General features: G+C 41.9%; 1 protein-coding gene across 3 annotated transcripts in view; it reads left to right on the forward strand.

Moving 5' to 3' along the window:
* The window catches only part of KCNAB1 (potassium voltage-gated channel subfamily A regulatory beta subunit 1), a 419,111-nt gene that overhangs the window by 272,171 nt on the left and 127,334 nt on the right, over positions 1 to 19,606 (forward strand). For all 3 annotated transcript variants that reach the window (XR_009540663.1, XM_060149876.1, XM_060149877.1), the window contains exon 2: positions 12,219 to 12,262. Coding sequence is in view for 2 of the 3 variants with exons in the window: in XM_060149876.1 (XP_060005859.1) it covers positions 12,219 to 12,262 (44 nt within the window). In the remaining variant the exon portion in view is untranslated. The remainder of the gene's footprint in view (positions 1 to 12,218; positions 12,263 to 19,606) is intronic.

Below are 19,606 nucleotides of genomic sequence, written 5' to 3' on the forward strand. Positions count from 1 at the left end.
TTGTCTTCAACAAGAGTCAGTTTTATTATTCCTTTTTGATCTGCATGCCTTTTATTTCTTTGTATCACCTTATTGCCCTATGATGTTGAATAGGTACAACTGAATTTTAATAGTCAATCTAAACACAAAAGAATTAGGACTAAAGTAATATCAAACTCTGGAAGTTCACATCAGGAAGGTAAGAAAGGCTTCTCAGACTTAGTCATTTGATTGTTAATTTAGTCAATGAAATATTTACTCGTATCTCCATGAGACAAAGTATTATAAGGAAGTCAAATATAAAATCAGACTTGGATTTCTCCATCAAGTACTTTGCAGTTGAGGAAAGGTAATAAGACATGAAAAATAGTTACTACATACAAATAAGAAGGTATAAAGCTAATCAGAGATAAACAGCAAAAGAGTAGGGGAGGCTCTAAGGCAGAAGAACAGGTAGGAAGCCATTAATATAAAGGTCTGATCTGGTGGTGGTAACGAAGAAGTCAGGATGTAGGTGAGAGATGGTGCAGAAGTGGGCTCCTCAGATTTTGCTGACTGATTGGTTGTGGAGGCCAAAGGAGAAGGAAGAGATCTGTGGGAGTTAAAATATGTTGCTTATTTTTTGGAGGGGGTAGAGGCGGGGCCACAGATTGATATTCTGGATTTGAAGTGTACACTGAAAGTTCAGATGGGGTGACCTGCAGGTGGACTGACTGAACCAACGAGTAAGAGCAGGCTGGACATAGAAGTTGACCTTGGTCATGATTCTCCCTTTAGCCCCAGCTCTAGGCTTTGAGGCTGTACATACTCGAGGGCTGGGATTCGCCCTCCCATTGGAACAGTGACCACACTTAACTGAAGGGTCAGGGAGAAGAGGAATGGTATGGATAGTGTGCATCTTGCTAAGCAGGTTCCCAAGCTCCAGCCTCTTGTGAAACAGAAGAAGGCGCCCTAACACCTACATTGGTTGAAAGAGTGAAAGGCTACAATGTTTACTGTATCCCTCCGCTCAGGGAGGGCATAGGACCTCATTTTACAGAAGAGGGAACCTGTATGAGATGAAATGAGATGTCCATAGCTACCAGGAACAGAGCTTGGATTCAAACCTGTGTCTATCTGATAACAGCTTGCACTTAGCATTTACCATGTGTGAAGCATTACTTTAAAGGCTTTAATCCTCACACTTAAACCTCACAACAACCCTGTGAGGTAGCTTCTATTATTACCCCCAGTAACGTATGGGGCACAGAGAGGTTTGGTAACTTCCCAAGGTTTCAATGATAGGAAATAGTACAGGCACTTCTTCACTATAAGTATATCATCACCACACTATGCTGCCCAGTGTTTCCCAGTAAACCACAGAGCCTCCCTAGCCAACAAGAGTAGAACAAGTGAGTGACAATGCAGTCTTTATCCACAGCAAAACGATGGCATCAGAGCACCCACTGTGAGCATCACTGAACACCAACTATGTGCCCAGGACTTTGCTAAGTGCTGGGAATAAACAGATGCATTAGACACAGTCACTACCCTCACAGATCTCAGTCTGGATGGAGAAACAACCTTGTACACAATGAGTACAATATGTGCCATGATATATGGCACTCTGACAGCAGGTGTAAAGGATTGGGCACACAGAGAAAACAGGCATTAATTTTATGTTCCTCTGTCAAGGAAAGTGAAAGGCAAACTAATGCATAATGGCTAGAAGCAACCTTATACTTTTGATTAAGTGCATATTTAAATATCACCCTGCCCCTCAGTCGGGATCATGCCTCAGTCTCCATCACATGGCTGACTTTACTTTCTAAAGAGAAAGCAAGAAATTCATGCACAGTAAACGGAATTGGGAAGATGCGGAGCATGAGCTCTGTCTCAGATGCTTTTTTGTTTGTTTTACTTTGCCTTTGAAAATGACACAGCTCATTACAGTGGAAACTAACACAACTCTCATTACAAAGTAGATGACAGAGAAGGCTTTACCTTTGTCTCATCTTGTGGAACTTCTTTGAAAATAAATCATCACCCCAGGGTGAAGAAAACTTTGAAATCTTTAGGTTCTCTCTTCTTAGTGTTGAAAATGCAAGTACATGTGTGATATTCACATAGGAAAGTGTGATCATTCTGTTGTGAGGAGAGATGTGATCTTGGACAAAATTTAGAAGGTGGAAAAGTGTGTTCTCCCATTTGGGGGCCCACTTCCTTCATCCTCCTGCCACTCCACTTTTTTTTTTTTTGTTTGTTTGTTTTTTGTGGTACACGGGCCTCTCACTGCTGTGGCCTCTCCCGCTGCGGAGCAGAGGCTCCGGACGCGCAGGCTCAGCGGCCATGGCTCACGGGCCCAGCCGCTTCACGGCATGTGGGATCCTCCCAGACCGGGGCACGAACCCACGTCCCCTGCATCAGCAGGCGGACTCTCAACCACTGCGCCACCAGGGAAGCCCCTGCCACACTCCACTTTTATTCCCCCTTCCAATTCTGTCAGAGGTTTAGTGCTTCATTTCTTGATTGCTCCTTCTAATCCCTCCAAACTATGTAAGAAAAAGCTCTGAAACTTCTTCACACTAAGGTATAAATGACTGATACTAGTTTATAGACAAGCCTCTCAAACTGGGACAGCAAAGGGTGCCAAGGGATACCTAGTAAAGCCACGGGACCAACGTGGCACATCTCTGAGACAACAAACTTGCTTGAAAATTTAGGAAGGAAACATTATTTTATGTTAAAACAAACACAAATATAATACGGAATGAAATAGGAAATGGTTGAATGAATGAATCACATTAAAGTAAATTGTTACAAAAGAAATATCGTGCATGAGGCTGAAACCCAGAGCCCCGGGGGTGGCAAATCCTTTTCTGTCTCCTCTGCCCTCAGGGGTAAGCATGGCAGACCTCCCCGGCTGTAGGTGGGAGGATGAGGCCCTTGAGGAGCCCTGTAATGGGAGACCTTAGGGTCATGGATTTATACCCATGTAGAGATAATACAAGCAGCAGGCCTGAATTTGGAAGTAAATTCAGCAAGGGCCTTAAAAATGTTTTGTAATTTACTAAAATTAAACAAAGGGATAATAAACACCAACACTATCAACTTTATTATACACATTTTAAATAGTAGCTCTGGGGTATGGCATATTTAATTTCGCTTTCAAAACTTTTCAGGATTGCCTTCCCTCCCAGTTTGCAAAAGATGCTTGTAAACTCATGTTGCTTTGTGGCAGATGGATGGACCAAGAGGCTTTTTTTTAAACAACATTTATCTTTTAGCTACATTCGAGACTCTTGATGCATGGACCCCTCTAGCAGTCTGGTGAAGCCTACAGACTCCTTAGGAAAAGTGCTTTTGGACTTCACTGGTGGCGCAGTGGTTAAGAACCCACAACTACTGAAGTCCGCGAGCCTAGAGCCTGTGCTCCACAACAAGAGAAGCCACCGCAATGAGAAGCCTGCGCACTGCAACGAAGAGTAGCCCCCGCTCACCACAAGTAGAGAAAGCCCATGTACAGCAACGAAGACCCAATGCAGCCAAAAATAAATAAATTTATAAGAAAAAAACAAAACAAAGACGTGCATATCTTTTTTTTAACATCTTTATTAGAGTGTAATTGCTTAACAATGGTATGTTAGTTTCTGCTTTATAACAAAGTGAATCAGCTATACATACACATATATCCCCATATCCCCTCCCTCTTGCATCTCCCTCCCACTCTCCCTAACCCACCCCACTAGGTGGACACAAAGCACCGAGCTGATCTCCCTGTGCTATGCGGCTGCTTCCCACTAGCTATCTATTTTACATTTGGTACTGTGTATATATGTCCATGCCACTCTTTCACTTTGTCCCAGCTTACCCTTCCCCCTCCCCGTGTCCTCAAGTCCATTCTCTACGTCTGCATCTTTATTCCTGTCCTGCCCCTAGGTTCTTCAGAATCTTTTTTTTTTTTGAAATGCATGTCTTACTAGGTCACAAATTTGGATTTTAAATATTTTGAACTGTATTTCCATTTAATCGGATTCCTGTATATTTTATGTTATGTGTTTAAAAGCACTTTTCAGTTATTTATTTATTTTTTAAATTTATTTATTTTATTTTATTTATTTTTGGCTGTGTTGGGTCTTTGTTGCTGTGCGCGGGCTTTCTCTAGTGGCAAGTAGAGGCTACTCTTTGATGCGGTGCGCAGGCTTCTCATTGCGGTGGCTTTGCTTGTTGTGGAGCCCGGACTCTAGGTGAGCAGACTTCAGGAGTTGTGGCACGCAGGCTCTAGAGTGCAGGCTCAGTAGTTGTGGTGCACGGGCTTAGTTGCTCCGCGGCATGTGGGATCTTCCCGGACCAGGGCTGCTCCGTGTCCCCTGCATTGGCAGGAGGATTCTTAACCACTGCGCCACCAGGGAAGTCCATGCACTTCTTTGTGAATATATTAAACAACAAGCTCTAGGAGTGCGTCGAATACCAAAGTTTCCAAAAAGTGATGAGTGTAAATGGTGAGTGCAAATAATTTTTTGAGGCAACTGTGATGTGGTAGAAAAATACCTGTAATTCCTTTTGGTGGCAAAGTAACAGTTAATGTGGGTACTTCTGTGGTTTCTTGCCTACATTCATACTTGAAGGAGAAGCTACATTTCAGTTAGATGTTGGTGAAAATAAAAATGTATTTTTTGTCATTCAAGTTCATGAACCCCAAGTGATATGCCCTGAGATAAAGGTTCTAGATTCTTCTGATTTAAGACTCTGAATTATTGAGTTCCAGATATTCTGATGCCTTGGATACTTGAGACAGAAAAAGCAGTGAGTAACTTTTATTGAAGTGATAAGTAGATTTTGGTGAGCATTTCTCAACCCTTCTCCCCATCCCCACCCCTGCAGAACATCCAAGTTCTGCCCCATCCGCACAACTTTGTGTTCCAACTCCACTTCCCTCCTCCTGGCAATCACGAGAGAAACATTCTAAATTTCTCAGACCCACATGATTTCTCCAAACTGCCTTTACCAACCAAGTGTCACCTTGTCCTTCACCTCCCTCATCTATCTTTATCCCCTGTTTCCCACTATCCTAATGATTCTAGCAAAATGACTCACAATTCACTTGAAATAGATTCAGGAAGTTTGCAATGTCTAAGCGCAAATCCACGAAGTAAGAGGATCATAGAGTCACAGAAGCAGGTCTTGAAAACCACAGAGGCAACCTCCTAACAGGTTTAGTACCTGAACTAGAACCTCACCAGATTCAGTGTTTGAGACACCACTTTTCCTAGAAAATAAGAAAGGAAGACAGTAAATAGCAGTTATGGAACACTGAAGTATCCGGGGACTGGTGCTGTATTTATATTTTCTCACTCTTTGGAAAATAAAAAGCAGTGAGCTATTAATATCCCATTTAAGAATGAGGAAAGAGACTTAAAAAGTTTAAGTAACCTGTCCAAGGTCACACACAGTTAGTAAGCATTATTTGTGTACCTCCCCCTCCTCAGTCTGACCGACCTGACACTCACAGAGCCACTGAACAGGAGCACTGAAACCACTCACAGAACCACTGAAATGACTGCCCAGAAGTCGTCAGCAGTCCCTGTGGGGCTGAACGTGAAGGGCATTCCTCCGTCCTCCCGATGCTGGATCTCCCGCAGCCTTCAATACTGACCACTTACACTCTGTTGAAACCGACTCCACCTTTAGCTTTGGCAGCATCACTTTCTTGTTTCCTCCTACATCTTGACCCCTCCTTCTCAGTTTCTTTTGCCAGTGTAGCTTCCTCTTGGCCACCTATAATGTTGGAGCAAAGCTGAGCCTTGGCCCCCTCTCTAACTGAACGCTGTCTCCCTTGGCAGCAGACCCCAGCCCATGGCACTCATTACCCTTGATACCCAGAAAAACCCTCTCCCTGCTCTGAGCTCCAGGCAACTAACGTGGATATCTTGCCCACATGCCCAAAGGTGGTCAAAACCCTTCTGTTTGTCGAATGAACCCCACTTCAGTGAAAAACACCTCTCTTCACCCAGCTGCCCAATTCAGAAACCTGAGAATGGCCTCTTCTTCTCTTTCACCCTCCTATTCAAACACCAAGTTCTGTAGATTTTGCCCACTAAGAATACCTGGACTGAATCTGAACCATCACTTCTCATCATCATTGCCAAAGCAGCCTCCAAGCTCCTCTTCTTGCCTCCCTTCACCCCATTTCTCCTGCTTAAGGTTTTCAGCAATTTTCCATTACTCCTTCATATTAAGACCAAAATCGGTAACATAATTGGTAAGGCCCAGTTTGAGCTGCTTCGTACCACCCCCAGCAGACTCACCTGGGCTCACTCTGCACCCTACTCTTCCCCTGACCTGTACTTCTTTTAGTTCTTCAATTACCCATGCTTCCTCCAGCCTCTGAGCCTTTGCATGTGCTGTTGACTCTGCTTGGAATGCTGATCCCTACTCTTTTCATTAAGTTACTTCCTACTTGTTTGGATTTCAGTTTAAATGCTGCTTCCCTAGGGAAGCTTTTCCTAGCCATCCAGACCAGGTCAGCTTCCCCAACAGGGCAATTTTTCACTTAGGGCATACTGTTCTTTTATTTAGTACTATGGTCAAATAATCAATTCACTATTTGACATGTTTCCCCTTCTATGATGTAAGCTCCATGAAAGCAGCAACTATCTGCTACTCAGCCCATCCCCACACCCTAATACAAGGCTTGGTATGTAGTTGAAACTCAGTACATCTCTATTGAACTGATTAATTAATTATAGGGAAGTCTCTTTTTGCCATACTTCTGTAGACTTTTCTAGAATGACACAGACCAACAGGTGATTTTATATGTCCAAAGAAAATGAGTAAGAACCTAGCTGGAATTTACAACAGACAATGACTTGAACCTTTAAATCAAAAAATCTGAAATAATCCCATTCTACTTTGCTACTTAGATAAAGGAAAGAAAGTTTCATTGAGCTACTTACCAATGTCTGTCATCCAAATGCATGGCTAAATCATTTATGTGCATGGTGGTTTCCAAATGAATCATTATTCACTATCAACAGTGATGAACGGTGCCCTCATAAGAAAACGTTATTACCATTTGTAGTCACCTTCACGGCTGTCAAAATGTATGTTCTCATACAACTATCAAAACCAGCTGGCTGACAAATGCACATACTTTCTGCTCTGGATTTTTCAAGGAAGATTAAATGTACATTTCTTTCTTTCTTTCTTTTTTCTTTCATTCCATACCCCGGATTTGACTAGTAGCTTCCAGGTAGGGCACCGCACGCAGCAGAGTGGGATTTAGAGGATCAGAAAGTTGTTCAAGTAGACTAAAACAGCAGATGATGTCACGATCTGAGCACATGGAAACCAGGTCAAACCAAACTTGTTTCTGCCAGCTTGACAAGGCCACTGGAGTCCCTTACCTGTGCTTTCAGGTTGTCTCTGTTGTGTCAACCTTTAAATAAGGGATTTTCGTCCTATGCAGTATGCATCTTTCTTGGTCAAATGCAAGATACCTATTTTAGCTAGCTATTCCTCTCTTCCAAGCAGTTTACAACTCTGAGTAATGTCTAAGATATATGTATTCAGAAGCAAGCAATTTAAAACAGCACATTTAGGTTGCTAATCTTCTGCTTTAAGCATCTTTTGATTTGTAAAGGACCTGTAAGCATCAAATGGCATTTGATACTGTGCCTTAAGTGACACTGGATTTTAGTTCTCACAATTCTATTATTGCCTTAAAATAAAAAGTGCATGATGGATGCTCCACAAAATGACACTAGAAATTATATTTAATGCATCTGCCATGGAACTAACCATTCTCCTAAAACAAGTTCAGACACTGAGAGGACAATTCTGCCTTCAGAAAGAAGAAATGTAACCTTGGCTTCTCAAGAAGCTATATCCCTTCTGCAGTAACTCTTTCCTGAAGCTTTGATTTAAGATTTAGGATTTCCAAAATTTGACTGACAAAGCTATGTGTCCCGTGCCCCCATACTGATGTCATTCATTTCTAATATTAGCAGACGAGCAGCTCAGGTTCACCTGGGAAAGAGGAGCTTTTATTTTGAGTTGAACAGGAGCGCATACTAAAAATGAACACAGTGAGACTTCCTTCTGGTATATCTGACACAGATAAAATAGGAAAACCGGTACAATGCAACTGTTTTGAATCAAATGGGAAAGAAATTCAATCTAATTATACATTTGATGTGCTTACAGAATCTTTTTGTGGCCTCACCTGTGCTAACGCTGAGGAATTAAGAAATAAAATGCAATTACATTAGGTTGTTTCAATGCACAATGTCACACAAGGTCATGAAGTGTGCATGAAAATTCCTTATGATCGGGATAGAGAAGGTTCCAGGACATCTGTCACAGCCCAGCAGGATGTGTAAACTTGGCCATTATTCGGTGTTATAGCCACACAAACAAGCTTTCAGATGACGTATTTTGGGCTCATTAGATCAAATGTGTCAAGTATTTGGGCTTCTGTTATCCAGCAGAGCTTAAATGGATCAGAGGGGCTAAATAATCACCCTACCTCCACTTAGTATTGTGCAGACATGAACGTGGGATTACCCCTGGAAAAAATAAGACTTAGAGACCAGATATGGCTTCTGCACGGAAAATACCTCTCACTTTAAAAACAACCAACTGTAAGGAGTTCCCTGGTAGTCCAGTGACTAACACTCCCTGCTCCCAATGCAGGGGGCCCAGGTTCGATCCCTGGTCAGGGAACTAGATCCCACATGCCACAACTAAAGATGCCGTGTGCTGCAAGTAAGACCTGGCACAGCCAAATAAATAAATATTAAAAATAAAAAATAAAAACAACGAGCTCTATTTGGTAATCATTCCTTCCAGCAGGTAAAAATATTCAGAGAAAGAGTTAAAGGAAATAAAAACACTAAGGCTCAGTGCGGGACCTATCATCACTGTATCAATATTTGTCTCTAATTGAACTCTTCTTACAGTACAAAATCTTCTAAGGCTTTCATTCCAGAAAATCTGGCCTGGGTGTTTAAACAGCAATGGCAATAAAATGGGCCATGTTGAGTACTTGTTACTCTGCAGTTTGTGTTGGCTGACAACTCTCAGGTTTCTCAAGTGTGGCCTTCCGAACCCATAGCAGAGTGATCATTATCTCCCTAAGTCACTGTCGCAAGGAAACTTAGGGCAGGTCTCCCTACCTTGGGTGCTGAGATGCTGCTCAGCAAGTGCCCAGTGTCATAACCTTGCCCTATTTGAGTTTGTTAGAAAAATTTCTTCCTTTGCATAGTTTTCTGCACCAAGTTATGGTTCCCTATTGTGCGCAGAGTCACTGAAAGATATTAAAATTACATGAAACTCCTTACCTTGATCTTTTCCCCCATGACACCCACATAGTTATGCAAATACAAACCTGAGATAGCTCCTCCATGTGCTCTCAAAGACCTCCATGGGAGGATATACCCCACTGTATTGTGATTATATGGTTGCTTTTCTGTGTCTCTCAGAAAAGGTAGAGGATAGAGAACTCCTTAAGGGTAGAGAACTGTGCCTTGTTCCTCTCTGTATCTGCATGTCCTTGCACGTTGCCTGGAACATGGTAACCTGTGAATAAATCTTCACTAATTCATCAATGTCAAGTACCTCTACCTGGAAGACTGTTATTCACTTATGTATTATTTTGCTTTTTTTGTTCTGGTGTAGGTCTTTTTTTATTCTCCCCACTATATAGCTTTTGCTCTATATTCCTATCCTTTAAAATCAGCAGACTTTGGGAATTCCCTGACAGTCCAGTGGTTAGGACTCGGCACTTAACTGCAAGGGGCATGGGTTCCATCCCTGGTAGGGGAAATAATATCCCACATGCCCCCCCCAAAAAAGTAGACTTTTAGACCACGAAGCAAGATCTTTTGGCTGTACATCCTGTGGTTTTCTGAGAAACTACTAAAAGAACAATTCCTGGTGCAAATTATTATCATGGGAGAGGTCCAATTATTTTTCTCCTATTTAGCAGTTCAAAGTATTTTTCACACATACCTTTATGTGATAGTTTCCTGCCAGGTGGACATATCCAATTCATATGGAAAATTTAGCACTATGTCTGTGACAGGGTGAGTAGAGTCAGAAAGCACCAAAAATAATTACGCTTTGCATTCGTCTACTGTGAACACATTAGCATACATTATCATGTTCTAGCCCCACCACAGTGATGCTGAATGAATGGCATAAGTATAATACCCCATCGTACTATGAAGAAATTGAACTCCAAGGAAGGAAGTGATTTCTCCAAGGTCACCTAGCTAGTTACAACAAATGCAGAAAAAACTGGGTCTTTCAACTCTGCAGTGTGATGCACTTTGGACCATGCTAGGAAATGAAATGTGTTGCTTAGGTGGAATTTTATAGACAATAATAGCAAGCAGGGAAAAGAAATAGATGTAAAAACAAGAGCACTGGTTACTAGCTCTAAAGAAGGCAAACTGTGGAGGAATCAAGAGAGAACCTGGAAGAACCGAGCTGTGGAAAATTTTATTGGAAAAGTTGGTGCTGTTTTGTTTGGGTAGAAGCATGGAGAAAAGTTGTGCTCTTATAAGAGCATCTGATCAGAGAGTAAGGAATACACTTTTCTACCATGTTGCAATAGTGTAAGATTCATCTCCTCACACTGGACCCCTACAAAATTCTATGAGGCATCCTCTCTCTGAGAATTTGATTTCTTCTCTGATGGCAGTTAGGTGGATGACAGGAAAATGGGTTGGGTCTGGGTCTCCACAGACAAACACTTTACAGTGAAGATTAGAGCACCTAGTTCTCTCCCTACTTAGAGAATGAAAATATATTTCTTTTCCCTGGATTAACTTTTAAGGATGAAAAGCAAAGGTGTTCATGAGGAAAGGAAGAATCATTTAAGGACTATCCGACCTTCTTGTAGGAATTTTGTGTAGTTTTTTTTTTAGGTTTGCATTTTCAGCTTTTTTATTTTTATTTTATTTTATTAATTAATTCATTCATTCATTCATTCATTTATTTTGGCTGCATTGGGTCTTAGTTGCAGCACTCAGGATCTTTGTTGAAGTGTGCGGGCTTCTCTCTAGTTGTGGCATGTGGGCTCCAGAGGGCGCCAGCTCAGTAGTTGCGGTGCACAGGCTTAGTTGCCCCATGGCACGTGGGATCTTAGTTCCCGACCAGGGATCGAACCCACATCCCCTGCTTTGGAAGGCGGATTCTTAAGCACTGGACCACCAGGGAAGTCCCTGTGTAGTGTTGTTTGTTTTTTTTTTAAAATATATCAGCCATAAAAAGAAATGAAATTGAGTTATTTGTAGTGAGGTGGATGGACCTGGAGTCTGTCATGCAGAGTGAAGTAAGTCAGAAAGAGAAAAACAAATACCGTATGCTAACACATATATATGGAATCTAAAAAAAAAAAAAAAAAAAATGGTTCTGAAGAACCTAGGGGCAGGATATGAGTAAAGACGCACATGTAGAGAATGGGCTTGAGGACACAGGGAGGGGGAAGGGTAAACTGGGACGAAGTGAGAGAGTGGCATGGACATATATACGCTACCAAATGTAAAATAGACAGCTAGTGGGAAGCAGCCACATAGCACAGGGAAATCAGCTCGGTGCTTTGTGACCACCTAGAGGGATGGAATAGGGAGGGTGGGAGGAAGACGCAAGAGGGAGGAGATATAGGGATATATGTATGTGTATAGCTGATTCACTTTGTTGTACAGCAGAAACTAACACACCATTGTAAAGCAATTATACTCCAATAAAGATGTTAACTGTATATATATATATATATATATATATATATATATATATATATAAAATTTAGTTTAAATAGCCTAAAGGATTATTTTGTATTTGTTCTTTTAATAATCCCTATCCATCAAATTGCCCTCAAGGAACTCACATTCTAGAAGGAGAGAGACAATACATTTGTAAGCAAATTAATGAAGAAGATCATTAGGTCTGAAAAGCTATGTTTTGTGGGGACACTTTGTTGTTGTGCTGAGCCTATGCACATTTTGGGCTTTCTAGTGCCCAGATGGAGATGAAAGAGTCTCTTCCCCAAACCACAGGCCTGCATCTGAGGCTCTGCCTCTACCATGGCTCTAGTCAGGAGCAACATCATCAAAAATGAGATTTATACACCTGAAACTAACACAACATTGTAAATCAACTGTATTTCAATTAAAAAAAATTTTAAGTGAGATTTAATACTCCCAGTTAAAATTCACCTGATGAAATGACCATGTGTTGCTTTATTTTTATTCTAGGAATCTTGGAAAATCAGGACTCAGAGTTTCTTGCTTGGGTCTTGGTAAGTACTCAGGGTATCATGTGGGGGTGGGCTGGGAGGTGGGAGATTGGGGAGGATACCAGGGAATGACTGGGGTGTAGGTCAGGACCCAGTCTCAGGTGAGAAGGGACTTCGTGACCAAAATTGCCTCATTTCTCCTTCTGAGCCTTTCCTGCCCCACACAGCCCTCCCCTTCTCAGACTCAAGGAGCCACTGTGATCATGATGCCTTATGGGGGCCCATTAAGCAAAAAGAAACCTGATATTAAAGCACATCTTAGAGGAAGGGACTCCTCTGTTATTCCCATTTAGCAAGTGTGAAGAACCTCATGGCATGTATTTGTATGCTGACCTCACCTGCAGCATCATACGAATTTTTTTCTATCCTTATCTTCCCTTTGCTTAATTTTCTCACTTTTTTCTATATTTTAATGTATTTTATGTACTTTTATAATGTACCTTAAATGTTTTAGGGAAAAAGTTTTATATATACATTTCCCCCCAGAAGCTGTAAATATTTAAAGAATAGTAAGTAGAGATGGCAATTCTAATATCATAAGAATGAATCTGAAATGGTAAAATCTGAGTGTGAGACTTGGGGTAGCATACAGCTTCCAGACATCCCCCAGACAAGGGAAAAGGCAGCCTTGGTGTTCAGGCAATTCAGCATCAACAGAACTATTTCTGTAACCTAAGAGAGTCTAGACCAGAATGGTAGCTGAGGAAGTAGTGAGAAATGGTCAGATTATAGCTATGTTTTGAAGGTCAAGCCTGGCAGATCTTCTGTTGGACTCTATTTGGGATGCAAGAGAAAAGAGAAGAGTCAAAGATGACTGTAAGCGGTTTTTTTTGCCTGAGAAACAGAAAAGATGGAGTTGCCAGTAAGTGAGATGTGGAAGAATGAAGGAAGAGAGACTTAGGAAGGAGGGAGAGCCAATTGATTTGGGACATATTAGACATCCAAGAAAAGAGGTATATAGGCTAATGGATATAAGAATCTAGAGTTTAGAAGAGAGATGTGAGCTGGATGTAGGATGACTTGAGAGTCACCAACATGTAGATACTGTTTAAGCCATGAGACTGAATAAGAATATTAAGGGAGTGAGCATAGATATTACAGAAAGCAAAAGCACATGGTCTGTGACCTGGGAAGTCCATTAAGAAGTTGGGGAAATGAGGAAGAGCCAACAAAGAACATTGAAAACAAGCAGTGGGTATGGAGGAGGAGAACCAGGAGACCAGGGAGTCCTAAGAATCCAGCGTTTCAAGAGGGATAGAGACCAGCCCTGTCAAATGCTGCACATAGGTCAAGCAAGATGAGGGCCAAGAATTGATCGTTCAGTTTAGCAACATGGAAGTCACTGATGACTTTGAAAAGATCAGTTTTGGTGGAGTCAGGGGCTCACGCATGATTGGAATAGGTTTAAGAGAGCATGGAAAGAGAAACACTGGTGGCTGCTCTTTTGATGACTATTTTTATAAAGAGAAGCCTAGAAATGGAATGGAAGCTGGACAGGCAAGTGTGGTCAGAGAGGGTACCTTTACACACAAAAGAAATGACAGTATATTTACATACTGATTAAGAAATTCTTTTGAGAAGGAAAAAAATGGTTAAGATAAGTAGAGAAGAAAAATACCTGGAATGATTTCTTGAGGACACAAGAGGAAAGTAACATGCAAGAAGGAAGAGTACATGGGCTTTGAGACTGGTAGGTGGGTTGATGGGGTGGCAGTGGTGGTATCTTTAGAAATTATCTTCTACTGCTTCTGTATTCTCAGTGAAATCAGAAGCAAGGTCATCAGCTGTTAGTGAGGATGAAAGGGAGGTGTTGAAAGTTTGAGGAGAGAGAGGATGATGAGAGCAGAAGAGTGAATGGACCAAAGGGATGGATCAAAGTGGCCAGACAGCATTAAGGATCTGCTTGAGATTCATGCTAATAAATTTGAAGTGAGACCATCTCTATGGCCGTGTGTTTTTCCTCCAGTCTTGTTCAACCATGCAGGTCCAGGTGGGGTTTTTCAAGGGCATAAGATAAGAAAAGAGAGGCAGAGATGCTGAGAGTTTATGCAGAGGGGTGATTGTAATGGTGGACTTTGGGGTTGAAGCTGAGCAGGGAGGAAAATGAGGACTGAAGCCAGGAAAATGAGGAGGCAGAGGGACAGTGAAAAGTGGGCAGGATCAGTGAATTGTACCTCCAGGGGCCCAAAGGATTGTTGGAGTAAGATCAGCAGAGATAGTAAGTTGGAAGAATAGAAAGTGGTGGTTTGAAAGGGGGATGCTTGAAACTACGGTCATGGGGGGTTCAGTTATTGGTAATGACAAAGTCTAAGGCATGTCCATTGGGGGAGAGTGGCTGAGGTTGTGCTGAGTGCAAGATGAGTAGACCAGAAGAGGTCAAGGGCCTGAAAGATAAAGGTTCAGGGAAGGATTACTTTGGGGGTCATTGAAATCACTAAAACGTATGGCAAAACTAATATTGGAGAGAGTGACAGTGAGCCAGAGCTAAAATTTTCAGATGAGAGGGATTGACTAGGGATGGGTAAGTGACTACAACATGAGGGGACTGATGATGTGAGATCCAAAGCTAGTTGGGGGGAGGAATTGGGAGGAGGGTTTCTTGAACCCTGTTGAATGGAAGTGTGGAGATCAGGGAAGGGATGGTAGTGAAAGAATAAAAGATAGTGGCAACAAAAAATAAATAAAAGATAGTGGCAACAATTTCTGCCTCCTTTTACAGTATTGCAAAAACATTGAAGGCTAGTGATGCCTGAGTTTTTCTGATTCTTCTTAATGATATGATTTGGGAGGTGAGGGTGGTCTTTGCTCACCATAAGACTAAGGGAATTTGACATTTGCTTAATTTATGGCTTTGATTTTATTACCACTTACTTGTATTTGAAAGACCCTGTAGATTCATTATCAGGGATACTCTAACCTTAGCTTTTTTTGAGAGTGCTTAATAGTAAATAACTATTCACTATTTATTATTGAAAGAAATTAAGAAATATAGCAATTTAAGAAAATATGAATTAAGAAATACGGTAATCATACACAATTATCTCATAGAATCAGTATCTGTGGTGGAAAATAATTTCATCAAAAGTACTGAGAAAATCAACCAAAAGCCCTAAGACTATAAAAAATTCAGGTGCCTGTGAAGTGCCACATGTAAATGAGTCCCCAGAGGGCAGACGGCAGTTTTTTAGAACTGTGTGTGAGCTGTAGCTGTTTTGGTGAACTTTGAACAGACTTGATTCAGGAGCAGAAAGTCCTGATTTGAGCTTCAAGTTTTTTCTAAGAGCTTGAATGCTTGTGATTAGACACTGCATGAAAAATTAGGAGGAAACAAGGAAGTTCATGGGATTGACTGGCTTCATTCAAAACAGGTAACAAAGCTTGAATAAGTATTCTTTGAGAACTTTTCTGAGCTACCTCTGTAAACCATAGGAGACCAAAAAAAATCATAGAAAGGAATAATGCACCAGGCTTAGATAATTTGTCAGGCTCTGCAGACCTCAGCTCTCAAGTCCAGGTGGAGCTGGGTTTACTGTTATAGGCTTGGGATATCAGTTCAGATACAGCCCGTGTTCAACTGAGGCTTTGAAAATTAAGTATTAAATATCCCAAGCAATCACACGACTACAGATGTCTTTTATTGAAGTACCTTAAAGGTCATATTAAAGCTAACAATTCTGACTTTCTTCTCCACCAGAGAAGGACAGGCTGGGAATTTCTTGCCCTGCCAAGCTTCCTTTTGATAAACTAAGAGCGTATGTAAATGGGAGCAGAAAGGTGAAATAACCCAAGGACGAACTGAAGTTACATCTAAAGGAACACAATTCTGCTAACAAAAGAATAGGGGAAAAAAATAAAGTGGAAACCTACCTGTGGGCTGCTGTGGCTGGACTGATTTATTAATACACTGACCACTGCTATCAAGACCCAAAGTCAAAGAAACTGATGGGAAGGGAGAAAATCCACCAAAGAGTGATTGAACATCATCTCAGTCTAGTGGGAAGTGGGATCATCTTCTGAGAGAGGAAGAGAGAATTTATGTATTCATTCATTCATTCACTCATTCATTCTCAGCAAACATTTAGGAAGCCAGGCATCATGCTGGTTGCAGGGGATATCCAGATGAAAGAAGCAAGGGCCCTGCTCTCAAACTGCGCACAGCGTAGCAGGAGTCAGGCACACAAAAATAGTGCATTGGACGGATGCCATGATGGAGAGTACAGGATGAATCAAGCATGAGGAACGTCTTTTGGGGCATCTGGAGCAGCTTCACCGGGGAAGTGCTGCTTGAGTTGAGACTTGAAGGGAGTCATTAAGTAGAGAAAGAGGGCGAAGGATGCAAGACAGAGGAGGCAACACGAGCAATGGCCTGGAGGGAGACCCATGGAGCAGGAGGTACTGTGGGAAACACTAGTGTATGTGCAGAATATTTCGAATGCAGGGTATTAGGGAACCACAAGAACCGAGCCTGGAAGGAAAGCTAGGCCTGATCAGGAGAGCCATTGTTTGCCTTGCTAAGGCATTGAGCTCTAGTCCTCTAGGTTTCTGGTGTTCCTCCAAGTCCTACATCCCCAAGGTCTCAGGGAATACTTGGGGGATGAGGCACGGACAGGGCTCCACCTCTCCCTGCCCTCCTCCTTCCATTGCCACCGCTTCCATCAATGTAGCTCCACTTTTTCTAAATGAAAATATAAATATGACTTTTAGTGTAAATTTAAATGTAAAATTTTAATGTAGTATGTCATAAATGACTTCATGTTTTAGAACAGGAGTAGGTTCACAGCAAAATTGAGCAGAAAGTGCAGAAATTTCCCCTCACCTCATATGCACACAACTTCCCCCACTATTAACAACCCACATCAGAGTAGTACATTCGTTACAGTCCTGCACTGACACACCATTATCACCCAAAGACTATAGTTTACATTGGGTATATGTATAACTTTGGTGTTTTACATTCTATGGGTTTGGACAAATGTAATGACAGGTATCTGCCATTATAGTATCATACAGAGTAGTTTCACTGCCCTTAAAATCCTCTGTGCTCTGCCTATTTATTTCTCTCTGACCCCTAACACCTGGCATCCACTTATTCTTTTACTGTTTTCATAGTTTCGCATTTTCCAGAATTTCATATAGTATGGACATCCTACAGTATCTAGCCTTTGCAATTGGCTTCTTTTACTTAGTAATATACATTTAAGTTTCCTCCGTGTCTTTTCATGGTTTGATAGCTCATTTCTTTTTAGTGCTTCATATTACATTTTGAAGGAAAATAAGCATCCTTCTTCCAAAAAAAAAAAAACAGCTTTAAAACCCTGCTCCAGCTTGTGAAAAGCCATTGAAAAACTTGGATCAGGAGTAGGACATGATAAGATGTATTAGAATTGTTTTCCGGCAATGATGTGAAGGCTAGATTAGAGGGGGAAAGGGTTGAGACTGGAGTCAAGATGATGAGATAGTGATATTAAAGATGTACAGGAAGAGGGTGATTTTTTAGGAGGAAAAATAAACAGGACTCGGTGACCTTGGGATGCAGAATGAGAGGTCTACCTGAGCAGGGGAGGGTGCCCCAGTTCCTGGGTTGGGTGTGTAAACGGACGGGCTGAAATCTCAGAAGAAGGAGATGCAGGAGGGAGCAGTAAGAGGAAGGAGAATGGAGGAGAAGCAGGAGCAGTGTTCGGAAGAGGAGACCCGAGAGCCTGCCAGCTTCAGCCTCAGATATCCAGGGGGCACAGGGAGGGCTGGAGAGAGCTCCAGCTGGAAATAAAGACCCAGGAAATTCTAACAAGGCTGAACCCATGGTTGTCACTGAGGTCACCTGCAAATACAGAGGACTGAGGTATCTGGACAGGTTTAGGACACCTGCCTTTTGGAGTCTGTCAGAATCCATGCTCCCAGAGATCACCTCTGTTTTCTCTACATCCCTATCGTACTGTCAGCAGATCACAGTATCTAGCAAGTAGTAGGTGCACAAATATAGTTATTGAATGTATGACTGGGTACGTGGATCAATCTCTAAGGAATGACAAGATGCACAGTGGGTAATAGTGAAGATCCAGGGAAAGTCAGACATCATGAAATGTTGCGGTCCAGCCAACCTGGTTCTTTGGCTTTCTCCAGTAACGTATCAACACAGAAACTGAGAACGCCAAGTGGAGGTGAGAAGAGGGGATAGAGAGAGGCCCAGCATCGAGGGTTATCCCCAACATGCGTCAGGGACCAGGGGCTCTACTCTATCCACAGTGACACGAGTCTAGGCTGGATTGGGGCTCAGAGTATGCAGCAGGGCTCTCACTGCTGCAGATGGAAGGGGCATCTACCCACACACATTAGGAGCAGGGGCCGCTTCTGATTCATGCCACTGGAGGTGACACCCCACAGCAGGCAGCTGCTCCTACAGGTGCTCAAAAGGGGCAGACTTTACCCTGTGCCACTCACTGTGGGATATACGTGCTTCCCTCCACATAAGAGGCTTGCAGGAAGAAAGGCATGTGATAGTTAATTTTATGTCAACTGTGACTGTGCCACAGGGTGCCTGAATTGGTCAAACGTTATTCTGGGTGTGTCATGAGGATGACTTTGGATGTAATGAACATTTGAATTCATAGACTATGTAACGCAGATTGGCTTCCCTAATGTGGGTGATGGCCCTCCTTCAGTCAGCTGAAGGCCTGAATAATACAAAAAGGCTGAGCCCCCTCGAATAAGAGGGGACTCCTCCTGCCTGACTGCTTTGAGCTAGAACATCAGATTTTCCTGACCCTTGGACTCAAAATGAAACATTATCTCTTCCTGGATCCTGCTGGCTTTTGGACTAGAACTTACACACCATCGGCTCTTTTGGTTCTCAGGCCTTCAGACTCGGACTGAATCTACACATGGGTTATCGTGGGTCTTGAACTGCAGATGACAGATCTTGGGACTTCTCAGCCTTCACAGTCGTGGGACACAATTCTTTACAATAAATCAATCTCTCTCTCTCTCTCTCTCTCTCTCTCTCTATATATATATATATATATATATATATCTCTATTTAATTTCTCTCTATGTAAATATATTTTATTATATATTATAATTATATATAATATATATAAGTATAAAATATATTAATATATATAAATATATAATAACAAATTTTATAAGAAATTATAAGGTTCTATTTCTCTGGAGAACCCTAACTAATAAAAGCATTTTGCTAGTTTTGTAAAACATTGCACAGGTATATGTGGCAAAGCAAACAGTCAGTCATTTCTAGGGAGTGAGCAAGGTTATGGGAAGGGGGAGGAGCACAGATCAGGGGGTATGTGGTCACTTGCTCATTTTTCAGCTGAGCACATATGGATCCTC

Source organism: Lagenorhynchus albirostris, chromosome 5, assembly GCF_949774975.1.
Source record: "Lagenorhynchus albirostris chromosome 5, mLagAlb1.1, whole genome shotgun sequence".
NCBI classification, from domain to species: domain Eukaryota; kingdom Metazoa; phylum Chordata; class Mammalia; order Artiodactyla; family Delphinidae; genus Lagenorhynchus; species Lagenorhynchus albirostris.